Here is a 24,650-nt window from a genome sequence, read left to right as displayed (position 1 = left end):
ATAGGGACCAGGCTGTGGCCTAAGAACTGCTCTTTCTGCCCTGAGGTATCTCCTCCTCATGCCCCAAGACCAGCACTTTTCTCAGGTTCAGGGCCAGGTCAGTTCATCTCTGTTCCTACCCTCAATCCCAGGTGAACTGTGAAACCCTCTCCAGGCTCAGAGACAAGAAAGTTTCCTCATGTACTTCCCAAAGGCAGTGGCTCTCATCTAATCCTCACAATCCCAAACCCAAGGGCAGGATCAAGCCAGACCTTCCTACCCACCAGAGCAGGGATTGGCAATGAGATAGGGTTCGGGGAGAGGTAGCGCCTGGACTTCCGGATGGCAAACTTCTCTGTGGGTAGAGATTTCCCAGCAATCTTGAGCTTGAGGCCTGGCACAGCTCTGAGAAAGAGACAAGGAGGGTGGGGAAGAAATGAGAAAAAGCAAGAAAGCACTGAGGATCCCCAGGCTACCCAGCCTCTACTTGGTCCCTCTCTCTGGACCCGTTTTTCCATCTGTATGAAAAGAGTGACTCTAAGAGACTTCCAGGTTGAAATAGCCCTATCTCATCACCTGGCTACTTCCTTTGGCTAGACAAGGGGTTTGTGGCTGGTGAAGGTAAGAATATACCCAAATGCTACTAGGCTTGCCCCGTGTTATCCTAATATTGCTCTTCTACTCCCAGGCTCCATTTCCTGAGAGGACCCAATGGAAATCTAATTCTAGTTTCACAGGGGAAACAAACATCCAGAAAAAGGGAAGGTCCTACCTAGACCAAACTGCTCAAAGCCTTAATTAATTCCAGTCTCTCGAGCTTTAGCCTCCTCAGGTGTTTCCAAAGGCAGAATAATATGCAGTATGCAGCTAAGCACACCTCCATATCTGGATCTTCACCCACCAGCTCTCCCACCCTCCAATTTCTGCCATGGTCACTTGGTATGGCCATGACCTCAGGCCTGAGACATTTAGGCTCCAGAAACAGCTGGACATATGAGTGAGGCCACCCCAAATGCCTTGCATGCTGGAAGGAACCTCTCTGAGCCTCAGTTTTCTCATCTCTATAGTATTAATGATACCTACCCTCTTCAGGCCTTCTGGAAGAGTTCTATGGGACAGGGATATGGAGTTTGCTATAGTAGCAGGCACTCCATAAGTGATACATGCTGTATGTGACAGTAGTAGTCCAGAAAGTTCATATTATACCCACTTCCAAGTCTGCAAAATGGATTCAGCCAACCTCATCATGACCCTAGGAAGAGTCTAGACTCCCTTCTTTAGCCTGCCACAGCTAAAGGAGCTTTCCCTTAACAACCTTTTTGCCTCCGGAGGCAAACAGGTGGTACAGATAAGAATGAAAACAGCACCACTTGGCAGACTGCTCACTAGGTTCCTATGCCAGGCACTTTAAATATATTATCTAGTTGTCACACAATAACCCTGCAAGATTTATGATGCTGAAACTGTCCAACATGACACTGCTAAGAAATGGCACCGGCTGAGCTAGGCATGGTGGCACACACCTGTAATCCCAGCCACTTAGGAATCTAAGGCAGGAGGCTTAGGATCCTGAGGCAGGAGGATTGAAAGTTTGAGGCCAGCCCGCGCAACTTAGTGAGATCCTGTTCTCAAAAATAAAGAGGGCTGGGGATGTAGCTCAGTAGTAGAGCACTCTCAAGTCCAATCCCTCATACCACAGGGGAAAAAAAGGCACAGGCTGGATTTAACCTTGTTGGTTTGGTCCTCATTTGTGGGGTGGGCTCTCTACTGTGCTTCTGGAGTGCATCAGGCTAACTCAGCTGAAGGAGGACCTGCCCCTCTGTAGGTCTCAGTGTCCACCTCTGTTTTACTGACCAGATGGAAGAGGCTGAGTGGTAGATGAAGTCTACAGAACCACTTATGAAAGGAAACCTGGGCATTCAAAGGGTTCTGACCAGCAGCAGCAGCAACATCATAGTGGGTGACAGGAGATGACAATCTGTGAACACTCTCTGGACAGGAAGCCCAGAGCTGGAGGAGATGGCCACCTCACCAGGCCCCTTTCTGCTACCCTCATCAGCTGTGAGAGGAGCCTGGTTGGTCTGTCCACAGTGGGATGGCAGGACCTACCTAAATAGCTCCACTTCATCATCTCCAAAGGGCTTGTAGTCCTCCTTCCCAAACATGCTAAGGTAAGCGGCCTTCATGTAGATGTAGGTGGCCTGTGAGACAGCAAGAGACAAATGTGAGTAACCCTCCTGCCAGTCACTGTTCCAGAAGGGCACAAATTCCTCATTCAGATCTCACTGTGGCCCAACATTCTCCCGAAGCCCCTGAGGAGAAAGTGACAGTGAGGAAGCTGAAGTAACTTTAGGAATTGAATTGGGAGTTAAATCCTGGAGGATCTTATGTCAAAGCAGTCATCCCCTCCAATCTGAAGCAGTGGAGAGAAGGACCAAGCAACTAGTAGCTGGGATGGAGACAAAGAGAGAGCATCAGGGCTTCTGGGATGCAGCGACTGAGGAATGGACTCTTGAAGGTCATTCAAGGAATTGAAGATTCACAGAGGCACAAGAAGGGGCCTTCCAGCCAACAAAGAGTGGCCCGAACAAAGCGCTGGAGGTGGGACTGTGCCATACAGACCGGTGGCAGCCCAGTCCGGAACTGGATCCCTGCGCGCCTGCGCACGCCCTCCCCCGGAAGTCTATGGGAGAGGCGCCCGGTTGGGTGCTGCCCAGCTGCGTGCTGCCCTCAAGTGGCCTATCCTTGAACTACAGCTCATGGCTCCTGGGGCTGCTGCCAAAGAAAACACCTGCCAGTAGCCAAGAAAGAAATAGGAGCAGGACATCCTGGAGTCTGATCTCTGGAGGAGGCAGAAAGCAGCCTTCCATCTGGCAGCCACGCTGAGCCCGCGCCTCAGTCAACCCTTCACAACGTCAAAAAGCTGATGGGAAGTTCCCCCTTGTGGAAACCTGTTCCCCAGCACACTCTAGCTCACTCCCTTTGCCCCGCCCAGTTCCCAGAGACTTTACCTCCTGTCCAGCCTTGAATCTCACAAGCCCTGCTCCCACAGACAACCCTCAGTCAGGCACCAGCTCCCCCACGCTCTCCCCACTGCAGGCTGTACTCCTAGTCCACATGGTCTCCTGTGCTCCCTGCTCCCATTTCTACTCCCCTGCAAGCCATTACCCACACCATGGACTATGAGATTCAGTTTTCCCTACTCTCCTACTTCATCTCCTACAGTCTCCCCTTACTCACACACTCCTGCCACAGGCCTTGAGCTATTCCCAGAATAGTGTGTTTCCCTGTTTTCCAACCAGGCCTTATCTGCAGCCTACTGCATCCACAGCTCGCTCTGTTTAAAGGTCCTTTCTTTTGAGGGGGTGGGTATCAGTATCAGGAACTGAACCCAGGGCCAACTCGACCACTAGCCACATCCCCAGCCCTATTTTGTATTTTATTTAGAGACAGGGTCTCACTGAGTTGCTTAGCGCCTCACTGTTGCTGATGCTGGCTTTGAACTTGCTGCTTCAGCCTCCCGAGCCACTAGAATTATAGGCGTGCACCACAGCTCCTGGCTCCTCTGTCTGAAGTAACAGAAAGGCCTGCCCCTTCAACACATTCCAGTTTCTTCCCTGACAGGCATCCCTGACTACCCATACATTAGAAGGGGATCAACATAATGATGTATTATACATCTATATATGTAGTTGTATATACATCAACTAGGATGTTAGCGTTTGTCTTTGCTTTATTCACTCTTGTATTCCTGTCCTAGAACAGGACACCTGGCATTTGGGGGTGCCCAGAATGCACAAATCCGTAAACCTAGCATTCAAGGGCTGTCCTTACCCCTGATGTTACCATAAAATCCCCAAAGTCACTGGAGACCTTCACCACCTGCCCCAAACTCCTTTTCTGGCTTATCTGCTGCCATTTCTTCTCCATTACTCCTTACCCACCCAGTCTTTGCCTGCACTGTTCCTCTGCCCAGTATGCCACTCTCCTCTGTCAGTCTCATTCTCCTAAGAGCCTTCTCTACTCGCCCCAGACAGCTCGCCCTCACTATGCTACCAGGAGCTAGGATGGATTTGGTGACCTAGAGTTGTACACATTCAAGTTATCCAGGGATGTTGTAGAACATAGCAGTCACCTCCCCTGTTGGGAGTCCCTTCTCCCCAAGGTACCTGACGGTTCGTTCTTTGATTCCACAAACATTTACCTTGCTGGATTACAGTACAGGGTCTGTGCAAGGCAGAAAGTAATTGTCATCAAGAAGCTTACATACCGTTGGCTAGGGTTGGGCTCAGTGGTATAGTGCTCGTCTAGCATTCATAAGGCACTGGGTTTGATCCTCAGCACCACATAAAGTAAAATAAAGATATTGTGTCCACCAAAAAACTAAAATAATTTCTTTTTTTAAAAAAGCTTATAGCAAGTGGCTCAGAGGAGGATGGACTCTCTAGTGTCCCTGCACTCACACCCCACACCCCTCAGTGCCCCCGTCCTGGTAACACAGAACCTCTTGGCCCAAGCCTTTGCTCTTGCTGTCCCTCTCACTTCCTCCACTCCACCACACTAGCTCCTCCTCCAAGGCTCATCTCAGAGAGCTCCTCTTCCTGAGGCCTTCCTAGTCCTCTGGGCTGCCTCAGAGCTGCTCTCATTCCCCTTTATATTACTAAGTGCATAGATGTCACTACCAAATTTCTGATCAACTCAATCCCTAGGCTAAGCACTGGAGAAACTCAAAGATCTTCACAGGGTTGCCTTTGAAGGGTCCAAGCAGAGAAAAATCTGAGTAGAGGAAGTGACACATATGACACATGACAATGGTCACAGGCCTAATCCCTAGAGTAGGACATTGATTGACACTGTGGTGGCCACATTCTAAAGATTAGGAATGGATAAGCCCCAGGACTCAGGGTGCTACAACCCCCATTTTCTATAGGAAACCACCCCCTGACAGTATTATAGTAGATAGGGACTTACAGACCCCCCAAAAAATCAGTAAGCTGGGGACTGAGCTGGTTGTCACAGCCAGAGATGTCCTTACACCTGGGAGACTTGGCCCTCCTACTGCTCCTCACAGCAGCTGTGTAGATGCCCCACGCCCCGTCTCCCCCAAGTGGGTGAACCCACCTGCCACCTCACTGCACAGGAAGGCTTCCACAGTCACTTTTAGTTCAAAAAGGTTCCCGAGGCTTAGTTCTACTCAGAGTGGGAGGTGATGAGGCATGGTGTGGTGGGCACACAGGGGCTGGGCCCAAGAAAGCCCCCAACAATAGAGTGGTCTCAGGGCAAGCCAGCCTCCCTGGAAGGACTAGAGCAGTGAGGGAAGAGCAGAGGCCCCTGAGTCTCAGAGAACTGATCTCAAATCCAGGGTTTGTCACCAACAGCTAAGTGGGCCAGGAAAGTCAGCCTCAGAGTCTGGCATGTGCTCAATGGAGATGGCAACTTTTCCATTGGTTGTGATGTGAAGGAAATGGAAAGAGCCAAGCAGTTCTATTGGACAGCACTTGCCTAGACATGTGAGCCATGTTTCTATTCCTTGTGACCAAAAATCTTGACTGACATAATTCTGGGAATGTAGCTCAATGGCAGAATGCAAACTTGGCATGTGCAAAGCTCTGGGTTCAATTCCTAGCACCAGAAAAAAAAAAAAAGTTTCTCTATTCCTCATGGTTTTAGTACCTTCAAAGTCTGGGTCCCACTAGAAGGTATGGTCCTGTTTAGATTCCATCTGGCACATCTGTTCAGCCAGGGGGTTGGCCCTTGGTCTAGGGACTCATGGCCAGTCTGGGTCAGCCTGAGCATCCCAGTACCCTGACATGGGAACGGGAAGTCAACCCACCTTGGACCAGGAGTTCTCCTTGCTGAGCAGGTCGGCATAGAAATAGGACATTTTCCACTGGCCCTTGTAGGTGAAGCACCACATCAGCTCCCAGTAGCACATGTGGTGAAACTGCTTCCAGTGCTGCTGGGCTTCGCAGCACTCCTCAAACCGCCGGATGGCCTGTGGACACCTCTGCGTCAGCCTGTTGTGTCCTGCCCCACCCTCTGCACCCTTTGAGACCTCCACCTCCACAGCAGACCTGACCTCCTCCAGTGCATGGTGGTCCAGCCCTGTGCCAGGCCTGGGTGGGGCCAGGAGATCTTCTTTCTGTCCTGGTTCTACCCACCTAAGTCTTATATGTCCCTGGGCCCATTACTGCCCCTCTTTGGGACTCTAGATTTCAGTCACAAATGAAAAGGTAGGACAGAGCTACACTGGAGGGGATAACAGGAAGTAGAAGGAATTAACATGACAGTGATAAAATAATGTCTATCAGTAGCCTCGATAAGATTACCTGTGCCTGAGATATTTGTCCTACCAGGGCCAGCTAGAAACCCCAACACTCCACACTGTAGAATCTGCTGTGGGCCTTGACTTAGTGCTGGAGTCTCTACCAGTACTGTGACCCTTCCCATCTCTAACTCTCCCTGGCTCCCCTCAGCCCCTGGCAATACCACTCTACTCACCAGGGTCCAGCCTCACCATGCTCTGAACAAATGGCCTTTCCTACTCTCCACCTCCCTTAAGCATCCCCCCTCACCTAGAATATCATACAGCACAACAAATCATTATGTACAACTCTAAAACACCATTTAAAAAAGTGGGGGAAAGAAAAAAAATCCTACAGTACAGATGCCATGTCCTCCTTCATCTTCCCAGACTGCATTAGTTAGAAGTGAATCTCCTACCCTATACTTGTGTGGGTCCTCTCTTGGGGTCCCACTACAAGTCTGCTCTATCCACTAAGGATGCTTCTGTTTGCCTGACTTCCTGCTGGGCTGGGAGACCCCAAGAGACCCCCAACACTCACAGCGTCAATGTTGCCTTTGATGGCTTCAATCCGCCCAGCAAAGAACAGGAAAATGGCGCCCTGCAATGACATATATAAGGTATGTATGGGTCCGTGGTGTGCTCATGGGTTTGGGGGTGCTTGGCTGAATGTGAGCTCACCTTGGGGTATCGATTCAGGTAGGGCTTCAACAGCTTCTCTGCCTCCTCGATGTTGACATTCCCAGTACCTGGAGGAGGTAGCCAGGGGAGCATAAAACATTACCATCACAGGCTCCTGGTATTCTTCCCAGCAGACTACCAGGGCCTTCCTAGGGTCTCTACCTCCCACTCTCTGAGATAGGGATGATAATTCTTCCTATCTCAAGGCAACATAAGAATTAAATAAGATAATGCAGATATCACCCTGGCACATCACAGAGTTCAACAGTCAGGTGCCAAAATCTGCTAAGTTTGTGTCCAGAAACACAGAAACAGCATCTTCACTCCCTGCAAGGTAGGCACAATCATGCCAATTTTGCAGATGAGGAAACTGTGGCTGGAATGTGGTTACACTGGAAGGAACTGAGTGGCCAGCAGGCTAGGCCACAGGATAGTCAATGTGGCTCTGTTATTTCTGGTTTCAGTAACCCACCCCCTATCCCACAGGCCTGAACATAGTTTGCAACCTCTGATCCTTGGAGACCACTAGACCCATGTAGGGCTCCTACCAAGCACGAAGGTGAGGAAGGTGTGGTAGCACAGCAACAGCATGACACAGAGCACAGCACGAAAGCTGTGTCCCGAGGCGCCCTCCTCCAGCTGGAGTAGCCCATAGTCCTGGGGGAAAGGAGGACAGACTGAGGTTCCCAGAGAGAGCCAGGGGCCTGGGAGTCTCTACTGCTGAAGCAGGGGCAAGAGAGCACTAGGCTTGTTTTGGAAACCTGGAGACCACAGAAGCTGCCCCCAGGCTGTGTGACCCTGAGCAAAGGTTCTCAGTGCCTCAGCCACCTTGGGGGCAGGGTGGGGGACACGGCTGCTAAGGCCAGGATAAAGGGTTGCCTGGGTCTTGGGTGTCACCCACCTCTCCCACAGTCCTTTCCCATTCCTCCCTGTATGCATCTACTGTCAGCCTTGTGGTGGGCTCTGAGAGACAAGCAACTTGGTGGTGTTGGGAGGAGGAGTGGTGAAAGGAAAATCCTAACCACAGGGTCTGGGCACAGTCCGAGTGCCTGGGAAGGCTTCCTGGGGGAGAAGCCCCCAGAGCCTAATTTGGGGAGAAGCAAGGCAAGACCCTCCTATAGTCCCTGCCCCTCAGTCTGTAGTCTGCAGCATTATTGTCCTTCCTGTGTCCTTCCTAAAACACAAACCTGACCTGCCTCAAATTCTCTATGACTACCCTGCCTTTGGGACAAAGCCTAGGCTGGATGCTGCAGGTTAGGGTTACCTATCCTACCCTGGGCCTTTCTCATACTCTTTCTTTCATCAGCACCCTGAGACCCTACCTGCCATCAGCAAAACTGACAGGATGGACCTTTGAAGCCTCCAGTCATGGACCACAGATGGTAACCAAAAAAAAAAAAAAAATCCTTTTTCTTTTTTATTTTCCTTTTATTTTTTGTTTTGGTACCAGGAATTGAACCCAGGGTTGTTTAACCACTGAGCCACATCCCCAGCCCTGTCTTTTGTTTTCATTTTGAGACAAGGTCTCATTAAGTCCCTAGGGCCTCACTAAATTGCTGAGGTTGGTCTCAAACTTACAATGCTCCTGCCTCAGACTTCCAAGTTGCTGGATTACAGCTGTGCACCACTGTGCCTGGCTGACAACCCAAATTTCGAGGGCCCAAAGACAGGCCTCAGGTAACAATCAAGTATCACCAAGCCTCAGGTAACAATCTCCCTCCTTGGCTCTCTCTGTCCTGATGGTATCTAGAAGAAAGCTCCAGGCCCATGCTGGCATGTGTCAAACTCTTGCCCTAAATTCCCTCTCATAAAGAGAAGCAGCCTGAGGTTGAGTTAGGGGGTCACTATTTCATAAGATTGTGTGGCCCTAGTAATTTTTTTATAATAATGTTCTTTTTTATAATAATGTTCTAGCCAAATAATATACACTTCATGTAATATGGTTTCATTAAAATAAATTCAAGTGAAAATTGAGTGACTTTTGAGAAAAGTAATATATAAATAATACCGTGGAGATCCACGGGCAGGGAAGATGTCAGGAAGGGCCAGAGACAGTGCACCTCTGAGCAACTCTTATCTAGCCGGTAGGGATCCCTTGTTTCACTGAGAGGTGACTCAGGGGAGCCAGGGACTTGCTCAGGGTCGCAGGAAGGGCATGAGGCTCCTGACTTCCAAGCCAGTGCTCCTTCCACACCACCAGTCTCCTCCACCAGAGAGCCAATGGGGGCTGGTAGGTAACTCAAGATCCTGCTCTCAGTAAGGCTTCTGGGTGCTCAAGTTCTCTGGTTCCTTCTCATGTTCTGAAGCCCAGGATGGCTCCCTTGGGTATCTCCCAGATGAGGTGGGAGCACCAGAAAATTGTCCTGGAGGGAAGGACTTGCTCAAAGCCTTGAAGTGAGGAAGAATCAGAGGGGAAAAGAACTCCAGGTCCCTCAGGGCTGCCCTTCACACCCACCCTCACCCCAGAGCCTCTCCTCCATGTGAGGGGCCAGGGAGGGATCAACTGCCCCATAGGACCAGAATGGAGTGAAGGCAGACTCAGAGATCTGGGCTTTCTCCAGGGTCACACACTGAGGGGGCTGAGCCTGGACTGGCACCTAGGTCCTCAGCTGCACCCTATCAAGTCCAGCTTCAGTCCTGGGGTGGAGCAGGACAAAGGCACTAAAAGGCAAGTGTTTACCTTATTTCCTGAAAACCCCACGAACTCCAGGAGCCGAAGGATCCTAGTGGGAAGCATGGACAATGTCTGCAGGAACAGAGACAGCTGGGTACAATGAGGGCACCCCAGTGTGGACAGGGAACCCCACCCCACGGCCTGCTCTTTGAATAGACTTCTGGACAGCAGAGTCCTAACTTCCCCGACACACATGCCTTTGGAAAGGTCCCTAGTCCTATGTGGCAGGGACCTGAGCAGCAACACCTCCTAAAAGCAGTGCTTCCAAGTCTCCCTGTCTGAGCACACATTGTCCCCTCTGCCTGGAATACCCTTCTCAATCTGCAAACTCCGTGGATCCTTCAAGACCCAGCCAGATGCTTATTCTGTCTCCCAGAAAAACTTCCCCAGCTCTCCTGGAAAAGGACTAGGCTCTCTGTCCTCTGTTGGTCACCAGCTATTTCCAGGCCTGTTGCTTTCCCTGTCATTAAAGCCCTGATGTAACTGATTTTTTAAGTTCTAGTGCTATAATGATTTTCCCCCATGGTAAATTTTGAGCCACCAATTTGACACACAGATGCACAGATGGAGTCTTTGGAGTCACCCTCCACCCACGCCCTAGCTCTGAGCCTCTGAAGGTTGGTGATATGTGAGGTTTATCTCTGGGTCCTGGTGCCTGGTACATAGCCAAGCATGGTGCACTCAGTAGTGACCACACATGGCAGAGACATGCAGAGGAGACTTATCTGGAACCCAGACACTGTGGAAATGGGGAGAGGTGACTCCCACTCACCAGGTTGAAGGCTCCTACACCAAGCTTCACTCCTCCTTCAAAGTGCCTGTAGCTCGATCCCTTGCAGTACTGTGAGGACTGGACAAGGTTGTCCAACTCCCTGTGGGAACAGGCAAAGCTCTGTTTCAGTCACATGCTGGGGGCAGAAGCTGAGGTCCCTTCCAGCTTGGCCCAAGGTCAACTACACTTTAGCCTGATCTAACTCCCTGGTGGTGGATTTACAGGGTTCTAGAGATCCAGAGAGCTGATACTCAAAGAATTTCTAGCCATTTCTCACCATGACAACACATTCCTCACCCTGAATTTCAGCCACACTGACCTTAGCACGCCTCCTCCTGTCTTTCAGGCATGTGTTCATGCTGTGCATTCTGACTAGAAAAGAGTTGCTCAATATGACAGTTTAGGTAGGCTAGCTAATTTTGTTGGGGCGAGGGAGCAGAACTGGGGCTGTCTCTTGCATTGTTTAGTATATCTCCAGCCTCCACCCTCTGGATATCAGTAGCATCCTCTCCCCAGTGGGACATTGCCAAACATCTGCAGGGGACATAATTACCACCAGGTGAGAATCACTGGCTAACTTGAAACCCCCCTCCCTCAGGAAATCTTCCAAGAGTTTGCTTGGTTGGAATCCAACCTTTTCTTCCTGGTCACCAACTAAAGATCCCTAGCCCAGGATAAGCCAGAGGTTCTCAGGATGTTCCTGCTGCCAGGCATGATGGCACATGCTTGTAATTCCAGCAACTTGGGAGGCTGAGGAAGAGGATTGCAAGTTCAAGGCCAGCCTCAATAATTTAGTGACCCTGTCTCAAAAAAAAAAAAGAAAAAAAGAAAGAAAGGAAAAGAGAAGAAAGAAAGAAGAGAAAAGAGAAGAAAGAAAGAAAAGGGATATAGCTCAGCAACAAAACACCCTTGGCACCCTTGGGTTCAATTCCCAGTATTTTAAAAAGTGCTTGAGGCTGAGGATGTGGCTCAAGCGGTAGTACGCTCGCCTGGCATGCGTGAGGCCCCGGGTTCAATCCTCAGCACCACATACAAAGTTGTTGTATCCGCCGAAAACTAAAAAATAAATATTGAAAAATTCTCTCTCTCTCTTTCTCTCTCTCTCTAAAAACAGAAATATATATATAAAAAAGTGTCTGCTTCCTTCCTGGACTATCAACGTCTTATGAGTTTTTGATTGGCAAGCACTACTGAGGCTTCTCAGCTCCAGGCACTAGAAGACAGTAGGGAACAAAACGACCAAGCACAACCCCATAGCACCCATCTTCTATGGGACAGCTCCATCAAGTCACTGCAAGAGTGAAGAGAACCTCAGAGGGGAAGCCCTGGGCCCAATCTCATCTGGGAATCAGAAAGTCTTTAGCTAGGAGGTGACATTTGAGCAGAAAATCTAAGGGGTGAGTTGGAGCTAGCCTGGTACAGAGTGTTTCTGACCAAACATCATATCCAAAGGCCCTGAAGCAGAACTCAGCTGGGCATATTTGAAGAACTGGGGGAAGGCCCAATGTCTGAGGCAGAGTAGAGGAGAGGATTTGGCAAGGAAGGTATGGGAGAGCTCCCAGGAATGGCTGGATAGTGACCAAGAGTCTTCTCAGAGCAGAAGGAGCCTCAGGAGTTGGCAAGAGGTGACCTAACCAGGTGTGTTTTGGAGACATCATTCTGACAGCTGACAGGCAGGCTGTGGGGCCAGAGCACTTGTCTGGCTCCTTGGACGAATCCTGTGCTCCACCCCAGCCACACTTGTCACACTGATGAGCAACACTTATCTGCAGGGAAACAGTCACACTACATGGGAAAGGTGAAGATAAGTAGTCTCACACTTTCATGGGAAATAAGTTTTAATGTAAAATTTAGGGGGATACTGAGTTTTCAGAGCTTTATTTGATGCTGGATTATAGATAAAGAACTGTGGAGACATACTGGGTAAAAGTGCTCTTGATTGTACCTTCATTCTTTCATTCATAAACACAATCTATGTCTGGCCCACGGCTGAAAGTCAGGGATCCACAGAGCCTGAAAATGATTCTGGCCCTCAAGGGTGGGGTGTGTGTGTGTGTGTGTGTGTGTGTGTGTGTACAATCTGACTACTAAAGGAGTTGCGAAAAGCTTCATGGGGAAAGGATCATGGCCTTCATGGATATATATGAATTCTGCTGTTCTTCGAATGACTGTTCTTGGGTCTGTCTCCCTGCCTCCACTAGACCAAGATATTTGTGTGAAATCTGGGTCTAATTTTTCCCTAGCATAGGCTCAGCCACAGAGAAGGCACTCAGGAGATCAAAGGAACAGACACAGCCAGAAAACCAGAGGGATATTATTTCAGAACACTGAGACACTGGGGGGTGCAGAAATCTAGCTGAGCTCAGCACGCTAAACTTCCAGCCCCCAGCCAATACTCTCTGCCTCCTACAAAGCAGCCCAGGGTAGTAGATGTCACGGTCCCAGCCCTCCTGCTGGCAAGTCCCACTCACTTGTAGGTCTGATAGCTGTTTCGAACTTTGATGCCGCCCTTGATGAAGCTCACCATGTTTTCATCCTGCAGAAGGGAGAGATGTTGAGAGCCAGCCCAGGCTTGAGAACCAAAACAACCCAACAGGAGTGTGGGTAAACACAATGGGGTATGTTCATCTAAGACAATATCATACAGCCACATGAGGACAAGTAAAGAAAGCAAGCAACACATAACCTGAGCCCTTGGGAAGTTCATAAACACTGAAGCATAACACTGTGCCGTTCAGAAATGAACAGGAAGCTGATAAACTATTTTTAACAACAGGTGGGGGATGAAGGAAAATGAAGATAGTGGCTTCCCTGTGGAGGGAGGCCAGGATGGTGGCAGGATCCCAGACGGCGAGAAGAGTTTCCACCAGTGCTATTCTTGGGGGTTGAAGGTGTTTATTATTTGTAGTAATATAATAAATAAAATAATCCAAGTGTGGTGGTACATGCCTGTAATCCCAGAGACTCTGGAAGCTAAAGCAGGAAGATCACAAGTTTATGGCCAATCTCAGCAATTTAGTGAGACCCTGTCTCAAAATAAAAAGTAAAAAGGGCTGGGAATGTGGCTAAGTAGTGAAGCACCCCTGGGTTCATTACCCAGTATGTATAAACAAACAAACAAACAAACAAGCCTTTCATGGTGCAATTATTATAGTGAGTCCTAAACCAAAGATTAGGATTAATTTAATTCTAATCACCAAAGATCCCAAAAGACAATTAGAAAAAAAAAGAGCTAAGAATAACAAACAACACCCATGTGTATCCCTTCCCTCCAAATATCCTGATAATATGTTATAACTATAAGCCAGGCTTTTTAATAAAATAATGCAGTGATAGTTCTCATGAATCCTACAGGGTGGTAAGGAGGCCATTTGCTAATCCTGTGACCCTGAGAAAATGACTCCTCTAAATTGCCTCTTCACTGGCTTCTGAATTGAAGATTAAATAACAATGTAAACACATATAAAAACAAACTGACGTGTGTGACGTATGGAGAAAGGACATACTTTGCTGTGTGCAAAAGCTTGGTGCACTGTAGGTGCTACCAGTGTTGACTGGATGAATCAAGTGTAAAACGGGCTTTGTGGGCTGGGGATGTGGCTCAAGCGGTGACGCGCTCGCCTGGCATGTATGGGGCGCTGGGTTCGATCCTCAGCGCCACATAAAATAAAATAAAGATGTTGTGTCCACCAAAAACTAAAAAATAAATATTAAAAAATTCTCTCTCTCTCTTTTTAAAACAAAACAAAAAAAAAAATGGGCTTTGTGACAGGGCTCTGTGACAATGCCTGTTGCCCCACGTGGTTATAAACAGGAGCAGCAGCAATGAAAAGGTGGAAGCCACACCCCGGGAATGGTTGGGAGCACCTGTGCTGGGTGGGAGAGGAAGAGCCCATTCCCTCCACAGCGAGGCTGGCCAGGACCAGGAGCTGGGGCTCTAAGCCTCAGGCCTCACCTGGACCACAAGGGGAGGGTCATGGTGCTATGTACCCATCTGGCATGGACATGGTAACTGATCTGAAATTTCCAGCCTCCCAGCAAAAGGAGAGATCCCTACCTGCAGGAATGTCAGGGCCGCTCTCTGCAGCAGGCACTCTGCATAGCAGACCTCAGCGTGGATTTCCTCTGCGGGAAAAAAAAAAAATACTGCAGCCAGGAGATGGGGGGCCAATCCTCAAACCCCCTCTTTTCCCAAAACAAAGGGAGGCTGTGTCAGTACCTCCCCTACCTCTACCCAGTCACCCTGTCCAAAGTTAGCTCACATCTCTCTCCCTAGTCTTTGGACTGGCTCCCAGCCCTAACACCCCAAATATAGGCACAGACCATTCTCCTTCCCCAAGTGTCATTGCAGATGCCGCTGCACCCTGCACCACTGCATGCATTGTTTGATACTAAAACCTACCAGTGCTCTCAAGTGGGTGAGATCATTTGTCCCTGTGCTGAAAAAGCCCCAAATAACTTACGGTTGGCTACTGTCACCCAATGTCATGGCCTAAAGATGCCACCTGGTCTACAACAGCCCAGATCAACTCTTCTGCTGCTGCTGCCATCTGTCTAAACCTGGAATGTCAATTCCTAAGACCACTTTCCCCTCTGGGACACACGACATTACTAAGGCAAGTCCATCAGTATACCTGATCGACACTCCATTCTAAGCACCCTTTGGTCCCCATGAGTCTCCCTTTCCTCTGTCCAGGTTCTCAGCCAGGCATGCTATTGGGTGGGCAGGTCTCCTCACACCCTCACCAGAGGCCATTCCTGAAAAGGTCCCAGGCCTGACACACCCATGCCCCACATGTAGGCCCAGGGCCCTGCCCCTGTAGTAACTGGAAAAAGAACTGCCCCTCCCCTCACTCCTCAGGTCTGGAGCTGGGCCATCTGGGCTGGGCACAGATGCCACACCTTCTGTGAATTGGTCCATGGTGGGGCGGTGCACCAGGTTACTGAAGGAGTCTGTCACAGAAGACTTTCTCCTATGCCTGAAAAGGAAAAAGAGGCCTCCAGTCATTAAGTGGGGATAAGAGAGACGACCAGCCTAGGTCTTTGCCCCTCTTTGCTATGCTCCAGAAAATTCCAAGGTGTATAGGATTCTCCAGATACTGAACTCCTGGCATTCCCCAAATTCAGGACTTTCCTACCCCTTTGTCCTGCTGTTGTCTTCTGCTTGAATCCCTGTCCTGCTTCCCTCTGCCCTGACCAGCACCTGGTCACACTCCAGGGCCTTCTGAGGTATTAGCTTCTCCAGGAGTCTTTCTCACTTCGTGGGCTAGACACTCAAAACCCCATGAGCCCCCCAAATCATGCTGAATCACTCTCTGGGTCTGTGTCCCTGCCTGGTGGTACAGGCAACAAAACTGCCCCAGTTTGATAATCTAGGTCACCACATCTGGCCCAGGCACTCAGGGTCTATTGGCCCACTTATACAGCAAATATGGATTGGACACATTCAGTTATGCACCAGGTCCTGTGACCCATGTCCTCATGCAGTTTCCAAAACTACCCATCATCATATATTATCACACCCATTTTATAGATGAGGAAAGTTAGGTCCAGAGAGGGACCTGCCAAGGTCAGAGTTATGAGTGACAGAGCTAGATTTCTCTCCTAGTCAGCACTACTGGTACCTGAAAGCTGCTTGGTAACTAGAGCAGATGACAAAGCTTTAATGCAGTGCTGGCAGGGACGGCTCTCAGCACTTGAGGACAAAACCTCTTAGCCAAAAGCAACAGCACTAGTAGTGGCATTCTAGGCACTCGGATAGGACAGGATGGCAAACAGGGGGACCTCAAACCCCAGTCCCTGCCTCCCCACAGCCCCAACCTCTGACACAGCAACTGTGCTTCCTTCATCATGTTGCCGGCAAGCAGGATGTCCTGGGGGTCGAACGTCATCATGGCCTGCATCTCCAGGATGGTGGCATACGTCAGCGAGTGGTACATGCTCTCCTTGGTTCTGCCAGAGAAAGGGGACATTGAGGGCACCCCTCTTCCAGCTCCAGATGTGACTGGACAAGTGCAAATCACCTGCCATCCCCTTCCAGCTCTTCATGAGGGAAGCAGATACTGTCTGACCCTTTCACTGCCACTCAAAAGACCTCAGATCAGCTCTTCCTCATCCTGCTGAGGGGTCCTAAATGACCTTCCAAATTTGAGCCTCAGTTCCTCCTCTGTCTGGGAGGGGTGGTAGCAACAAGGTAGCTAGAGGACTAAGGTCCTGGAGGAGTGTGGATCTAAAGCTGCCCTGCCCCAAACCTGGGCCCGCCTCTTGTTTCTGCCCTCACCTCCAGCAGGCAATCCCTGGTCCTATCTGTTCCCAAGATCCCTTCTATCCCCAAGCCCCAACCCTGGGCTAGCTCTCATCCCCAACCCCCTGGATCAGCTGTGCTCCGGATCCCTTTGTCCCATCATCTGACCACTAGCCCCTGGTTTAACATCCCAGTTCCACTGGAAACAAGCTCCGCCCCTCCATGGTCTGGCTAAAATGAATACTGCACCAATGGCCTCAATGAACCACACAGACCTTCCCTGAGAAAACCCCACGCTCTTATCCTCATGGTTCCTGTGCCCTGAGATGCCCCTCCCCTGCCTCCAAGCCTCCTGGGAATCCAGGGCTCTTCCTCAGGGACTGTGTGCCTATGACCAGGCACAGGCCACACTGAACTGTCATCAGCATAGACTCAGCCATCTCCAAAGACTATGAGCACCTCAGGGACAGAGCTTGGATGTGACTCACCTCTGTCCTCAACCTTTGCCTCTTGCCTCCCTGCTCCTCTATAGCCTTGGGCTTCTCCACAGATGTGTGTTTGGGCAGGACGGGGGTGGCATTTAGCCTAACATATGGAGAGGGCAGAGGGCAAGGAGGCATGGGAACTATGCCAGTTTGAGTCTTGGTGGCTGTTCTGCAAAAAGGGGCAATGATGCTGGCTGGCCTCGGCCCTGTGGCCCTTGGGACTGACAGGAGGGAGCTGCTTGCCTGGCACAGCAGCAGTGTTGCTGCTTCCCCACGTGCCCTTGTCAATTATTTACAAAACTCCTCAGTGCCAGGCTTATGCTGGGAACTTCACAGGAGAGAGAGATGACTAAGGTTTATAGACAGTTTTATCGTAAAATCATGTGACTCTAACCGTTTTCCTTTCTCGTTCATGAAACATCTGTAGATTGAGTTGCTTTTTTTTTTTTTTTTTAATACTTCTGAGTGACTCTTGGGTGTTAGGCTCCTTGAGTCAAAGATTCCTGAAGGAAACAAAAAGCTGGAGGACCCCTCGCGATCCCTGCCTGTCCTCAAGACACCTCATCAGGCTTCCTCTGGGGATAGCAGTTTATGGAAAAATGGCTGCCTGAAGTGGAGCCAAACTTGGACTTCAGAGTCCCTTAGACACACAATGGAGTCTCAGCTTTGCCAGTCACCAGCTGTATGACTCTGGTAAACCTCACAGTTTCTCTAAGTCTCAAGTTTTTCCTCTGTAAAGTGAATACAATAACTCTTCTGTCCAAGGGTTATTTTATTTTTTTGAGTGACACCCAGGTCAGGGGCCACAATGTCTATGCTCAGTAAATTGAGCTCCTTTGTGTCCTGCTAGGGTCAATGTTAATTCTCAGCCCTCTTCTCGATGAGGGGCTTCCCAAGCAACACAGACACCCAATCCCCTGACGCCCCACAACCCCTTCTTCAGACCTCTCTAACTTAGGACCTAGCCTCTCCCTTCCTCTTCTTCCACAGGTCTGAGTCCCAGGAATCAGCCCCACCTGTCCAGCTTCCCTGCTGAGCCCAGTATGGTACTTGGCCCAGAAGGAGGGACAGCCCCACTTGTGTAGCTGGCAGGCAAAGTAGAATTTCTAGTCTGAGTTCCAAGGCCCCAATATGCATCTGTGGCTAGAATCCTAGCCCTGTCTCAGCCTATCATCTGGAAGTCCCCTAACTCTGATCAAGACTGAAAACTCATATACAAAGGTAGGACAACCCCCAAATCTCAGTGTGCACTCCACATGTTTTTATTTGCACACATAGAATCTAGGTCCCACACAGCTGTGCTGAACCCAGTTCTGCCAAACAATGCCCACTGGGATCCCACCTTCCAGGGCCCAGAGCAGTTATCAAGATGGGGAGGGTGCTGGAAGAGCCATCAACAGAGCAGAATGCTGTGACGGGGGACCCCTTGGCCACTTGAGGTGGCCTCAAATTCTTCCTTCCTGGCTCACACCCAACAGTTAGGCCTTATCAGCCATCATGATGGCCCTTGTCTCCACCATCTGGGCCTTTTCATCCTGACCCAACCCCCACTGCTCCTTCCTGGGCCCCCAACTCTAGTCCCAACCTAGGGCCTCACTTTCCAAGTATGTCTGGAGGCATACGCAGCCCTCTACCTCACCTTATCTCTACTCCCTCCTCATCAGAGCTCCCATTTCCTGGTCCCTCATCCTGGTCTTCTCAAAATTCACCTCACTGCCCTCCTCTCAAGACAAGCTGCTTCCAGGGGACTGTACATCCCATTCACCTTCCCTTAGACTGCTGGGACCTTTCCCTGCTAGTACCTGCCGTAGCTCTTCCCATTCCAGCCAGGTTGAGGGTCTCCACCCTCAAATGTACCAGAGCCTCATTCACTGCAGGTTCATGCACAGGCTATTCCCTCTCATCCAGCCCAGAAATTTACATGTCACTTCTTCAAGAAAGCTGTTTGAAGCCAGATTCAAGAAAGCTGTTTGAAGCCAAATTCACAGGCATTTGATCTGTGCTGCTGTACAGAGCATTGCACCTAAAAAGGTCCTATGTTTGGTTTAATTCTCTGTTATCACTGCCTCAAAATTCTTTTTTTTTTTTTTTTTTTTTTTGTACCAGGGATTGAACCCAGGGGCTCTTAACTGCTGAGCCTTGTCCCCATCCCTTTTTGTATTTTATTAGAGACAGGGCCTCATTAAATTGTTGAAGCTGGTTCTGAACTCAAGGATCCTCCTGCCTTAGCCTCAGAAGCCACTAGGATTATAGGCATATGCCACTGTGCCCAGTTCAAAATTCTTAATTTGGAGACAAATGACCCCACATTTTCATTTTGCAATGGGGTCTGAAAATTAGGCATCTTGCTGGGCGCATACCTATAAGCCTAACAGCTCAAGAGATTGAAGAGATTGAAGCAGAAAAATTCCAAGTTCAAGGCTATTTAGCAAGACCCTGTCTCAAAATAGAAGATAGCACATTGGCACACATCTGTAATCCCAGCAACTCAGGAGGCTGAGGCAGGAGAATTTCAAGTTCCCGGACAACCTCAGCAACTTAGTGAGGCCCTAAGCAATTTAACAAGACCTTGTCTCAAAAAAAAAAAAGAGGAAAAGAAAGAAATTATGCAGCTGGCACCAAAGCCTTCCTGACTCCCACATGAGTTGGAGTCCCTGTGAGGCTCTCAGCAAGTTTATGGTTGATTTCACTGTTCTCTGCTGGGACCTGACAACAGTCCATGTTTTGCATAGTACTGGAGCACCAGCACACCTCATGCAGGAGTTCATGAGATGTTGTTGAATGAAGCAGCAACAGTCCCCTCCCACCCTCCCTTCCCCTGGATGGCACCTTGAACCTCGTCTTCATCATGCAGAATGACTCTGCTTCTGGAGCCTTAAAGGATGCCAGCGCCCTCCCAACCACAGTTTCCCTGGCTTCCTGCCTTTGCTCCATCTCTAACCTGTCTCCACTTCCTGACCCTTCGGCCAGCCTTCCTCATACCTGCCTGTCTCTTGTCAGAATACTCGGTGCGAAGTCCTATGACCTACTGACGCCCTCAGTTAGGAACCCCAGCCCAGGGTCTGCAATACTGCCTACTTCTTCCACACTGCTCCTGAACACTGTGAGAGAGCTGCCAGGCAGACAGGCACACCTCAGGCTGGGGGCCTGGCCAGGCCTGTCACACTACTCACCTTTTATTCTCCCTATGCCCCCCACCCCCACTGCCTGACCCCTCAGTCTCAACAAGTGACCTTTCTCTTGGAGAAATTCCAGGATGTCCACATGGACACACCCTGAACTTCCTGTGCCCAGGCACATGCAGGTCTGTGCACACCCTTTCCTACCTCTTCACTCCTCCTGGTGGAGAGGCAGCATGAGGCCTTCCTATGCAAGGTGACCGCCTCCACCCTGCCAAGACCCAAGAGAGCACAGTGGTCAGAGTGGGGACTATGGGCCAGGTGTCCCTGAATTTAATCCCAGCTCTGCCTCTTATGAACCAAGATCACTTATTTATCAAGAAAAATTAACAGGGTAGACTCCATTTCCAGAGACAATGCTTTGAGATGGACATAGAGCTAAGTACCAGAGATTAGTAGAACAGATGTAGGAAGGGAGCTTGGTAAACATAGTGACTTCCCCTGGGAGTAAAAGAGGGATAACATCCCCTATAGCTAAGGCAGACAATTAAACAAGACAACACCTGACAGTGAAATTGAATCCCAACCTCTCCTGAAGCTTCAGAGGCTACAAATGGGGACCAGGACTGCATTTTTAGCAAGAATCATTTTCCCTAAACCAGGGGTTCTCCGTGTTGAGGTATTTTTTGCCCCCACAACATGCCCCTCAAGGACATCTGGCAAGTTCTAAAGATTTTTTATTTTTATTTTTTTTGGCTATCACAGGTGGGACATTATTTGCTCCCCTGGGGACTTTTGGCAATTTTGGAGACATTTTTGGTTGTCACAAGGCAGGGTAGGGAGAGCATGCTATTGATACTATCACCTGTGGGAAAGCACTGAGGCACAGAGGCTACCCTGCTCTACATGCAAGATAAGAGGGGCCTCCTGGGAAGACTGATTCTCTAGGGTACCTCCTTTAGAGTGAGGGTTTTGTCTTTGGAGTGCTTCCCTGAGGTGAGGGAGAGGAGGAGGGAAAAATCCCTCCTCAGGACCTTTTGGTAGGTTCACTGAGGACCTGAGCGTAACATGCCATGTGGTCTTAGTGGGGTTTTTTCCCCTATGCTCTGATTCTCTTCTGTTGGCCCCAAGTCTATAGGACAGTCCAGAGTTAAACCAAGGTGTGACCTGGTGTTCGCTAGGCCTCCGGGGATGAGGAGAAAGGCCAGTGTCAATGCTTGGTGTGTGGCAGTAGAGTCCTAAGATAGCCAATTTCCAGTGCAGGAGGTGGCTATGGTCTGGGGTCCAGGAAATGGGAGACAGGAAATGACCAGGAGGGAATTGGGAGCGAGAAGCCTTCCAAAACTATTGGGAAGGGGCTAGGTGCAGTGGCACATGATGTAATTCCAGAGATTCATGAGGCTGAGGAAGGAGGATTGCAAGTTCAAGGCCAGCCTCAGCAACTTTATAAGAGCTTATCTCAAAATAAAAAATTAGAAAAAAGACTAGAGATGTAGCTCAGTAGTAGAGGATCCCTAGGTTCAACTCCTAGTACCTCAAAACAAAAAACAAACAAAAACTATTGGGAAGGAAACCTGGACAATGGAGCAGGATGACTGGGTCACCTGAGTCCCTCAGAGGGTGAGAATGAGGTATAGAATAGCTAACAGAAAGACTCATTCTGATCATCACATTCTGGATCCCCCACCACACCCCAGAAGCTGGGACCCTGAGCCCAAAAAACAGTCAACTCCAGAAAAAGTGAACAGAGGGCTGGGGTTGTGGCTCAGTGGTAGAGTGCTCGCCTAGCACATGCGAGGCCCTGGGTTTGATCCTCAGCACCACATAAAAGTAAATAAAGATTGTGCCCAACCAAAAAATAAATATTTTTTTAAAAAAGTGAACAGATCAGGCTTGGGGACTTGTAGAAACCAGTGGGCCTGCCTGGGCATTAGCTTTCCTGGGATCTGGGGAACTGGGTATAGCAATATAGAGGATATCATAGGACTGAAGAGAGGGAGATTAAAGGAAAATAGGCAGATGACATGATTGGACCCCAGCCTCCTCCCCACACCTCAGAATTCAGGCAGCCCTGGGTTCTCTGTCCAGGCTTAGAAATGGAGGATTCTTTTCAGGAAACTGGACCACACCTGATGCTGACATCTGGGGGCCAGCAGCTGTCTCCCAGATCTTACCAATCACAAGGCTACTTGGCACAGGTTTTCCAGCTGGCCTTTGAGTGAATTCACTGTTAACTATGACTAGGGATCATCACGTATCTGAGAAAATACCCCATGAGAGAAGGGTTCCCACCATTAAATGAATTCAGGAAACTGGAGAAGCCAAGATCATATAAAAAGAATAGAGCATTTTAAAAAGGGATAATAAGCTGTGATGATAACAACAACAATGATAAGTTAGAAAGCTTACTATGTCAGGCTCTGTCATATGGAACCTCACATTCCAAATGTAGCTATAAAGAAGACAACAGGTCCACAAATCAAGAATAAGACATTATAGGGAAAAAAAGAAGATCCACAGAACAATACAGAATACTAAAAAAATTATCATGTACTTGTAGAAGCAGTCAATAGAAGGACTTAATAATGAAGCTGAGGAAATTCCCAAAAATTGGAGGAAGAAAACGAGAAAGAATCAGAAAGGGGAAAGGGAGATAAGAGCCTTAGAGGAGGATTGATCTAAATAAAGTCAGGAAAGAGAAACAGAATATAGAGGGAATTTCCTAGAACTGAGTCTCCAAAAAATAATATGGGATAAAAAAAGACCTTTGTTTTAGCACATCACTGTGAAATCCCAGATTTTTAAGAATAAAAGGGAAGATCCTAAATATTTCTAGAGAAGGAAAAAAGATCACATGAAAAGTAGAATTAGGATTCAGAGAGACAGAAGATGACAGAAAGCAGGGGAGTGATACCTTCAAACTTCTGATAGAAAAAAATGTTATGTTCATGCAACTCTTTTGTTAGGAAATTTCTAGAGGGCATATTCTGGAAAAAATCCAGTAGAATATGTGAGAGAAAGAGCTGGGTTCAAAGAAACAGGAGAGAGGCAACAGGAGCCTGGGGGGGGGGTGCGGGGGGCAGCTGGGAGGTGGCCAGGAGACACGTATATCCAGGTTTCCAGGAAGAACAGGGACTGAGAGCTCACTTGGTATTTGGACATATAGGGAAAAACTCATGATAGGATCAACTAGTGGAATTAAGGATAAATGTGTAAAGTATGACTCTACTTTGGGTACAACCAGAGAAGTGAAAAATTGTGCTCCATCTGTGTACTATGAATCGAAGTGCATTCTGCCTGTCATGTATAACTAATTAGAACAAATTTTTCAAAAAGTAGTAAGTAAAAAAAGGTGACTTTCAAAAGATATATTCCACGCTTGTATGAATATCAAAATGGATTCTACTGCTCTGTATAACTAAAAAGAACCATTAAAAAAAAAGAGAGAGAGAAACAGCAAATAAAGAAGATAATCAAAGTGTGGGATCAAAAGTTTAAAAAAAAGGTGACCTTTATGAAATGAGAATTATATCTCAGTTTTAAAGACAAAGAAAAAAATGATAAGAAAAAGCAGTGTAGACATATTATCAAGAAATAAGGCAGCAAACACTGGGGAAATTGATTAAAAGATCAGTGCTCATTATTACCCTACTGATCTTGAAGTAGGCAACTGTGGGGAAAATAAGCAAAGCCGATGGAGAGAAGAAGCCCCAATGGACTCAGCAGGAATAAGAGGTAAAGTGGGAAGAGGTGAATAAGTCATAACGACCTTAGAGAGGTCTCTATGGTGGCTGCTCAAAGGCTGTGGGACTGGGAGCCTGAGCCATTTTATGGGACTTCTCAGTGGTCACGGTGACTCAGAAAGCTGAAGGCATTGAGTTACATGAGGTTCTTCTCATACAAGACCTCTGGTTCTCCATGACCAACATGCCCCATCCCTACACACATTTGCACACACATGTGCACATGCAGCTCTGCCCTTCACCCCCACTGGGGCTTAAGCTCACCTGGGTTTGAGGTAGCTGAGTGCTTCTGAGAACTGGTTGGTGAGGAACAGGTCCAGGGCCGTCATGCACTGGTCCAGGGCCTCATGGAGGTTACTCACAGGAGTCCTGAGGGGAGAGAGATGGGCCTCAGCTCCTCCTGGCCAACTACCTCTCTGGTTAGCCTTGAATATCTTTCCCAAGCCCTTCCAGGCTGCCCACTCTGTACTGGAATGAAGAGACAATTTGGACCCACTTCTCAATGTCTCCAAGGGTGAGAGGAGGAGCAAAAGCGTGTGTGACATCTGAGATCTTCAGGAGGGGTGGGGGAGGGGCTGAGAAAAGACAGCAAGAAGACCTCGGAATAAATGTATCTTACCCTCCACAGGAGCAGTGGGAATCCTTGTGG

General features: G+C 48.8%; 1 protein-coding gene across 3 annotated transcripts in view; it reads right to left on the bottom strand.

The window, feature by feature from the left end:
- Positions 1-24,364, bottom strand: part of Ttc39a (tetratricopeptide repeat domain 39A) — a 28,488-nt gene extending 4,124 nt beyond the window's left edge. Inside the window, exons 1-13 of one of the 3 annotated variants that reach the window (XM_076860437.2) lie at positions 24,266-24,364; positions 16,231-16,362; positions 15,313-15,389; positions 14,468-14,535; positions 12,882-12,946; positions 10,411-10,510; positions 9,645-9,710; positions 7,513-7,621; positions 6,965-7,032; positions 6,825-6,884; positions 5,813-5,974; positions 2,089-2,180; positions 264-384 (exon numbers count right to left, since the gene is read on the bottom strand). In XM_076860437.2, the coding sequence (XP_076716552.1) occupies positions 264-384; positions 2,089-2,180; positions 5,813-5,974; positions 6,825-6,884; positions 6,965-7,032; positions 7,513-7,621; positions 9,645-9,710; positions 10,411-10,510; positions 12,882-12,946; positions 14,468-14,535; positions 15,313-15,389; positions 16,231-16,362; positions 24,266-24,330 (1,185 nt within the window). In that variant the 5' untranslated portion in view covers positions 24,331-24,364. Of the gene's footprint in view, positions 1-263; positions 385-2,088; positions 2,181-2,601; positions 2,630-5,812; positions 5,975-6,824; positions 6,885-6,964; positions 7,033-7,512; positions 7,622-9,644; positions 9,711-10,410; positions 10,511-12,881; positions 12,947-14,467; positions 14,536-15,312; positions 15,390-16,230; positions 16,363-24,265 lie in introns of those variants that run through there. The other 2 variants (XM_076860435.2, XM_076860436.1) reach the window with 2 other exon arrangements.
- Positions 24,365-24,650: the final 286 nt, after the last annotated feature.

This window comes from Callospermophilus lateralis, chromosome 7 (assembly GCF_048772815.1).
Source record: "Callospermophilus lateralis isolate mCalLat2 chromosome 7, mCalLat2.hap1, whole genome shotgun sequence".
Classification (NCBI taxonomy): domain Eukaryota; kingdom Metazoa; phylum Chordata; class Mammalia; order Rodentia; family Sciuridae; genus Callospermophilus; species Callospermophilus lateralis.
The sequence above is the reverse complement of the archived record's forward strand: the minus strand, read 5'-3'. Positions and strand labels throughout refer to the sequence as shown.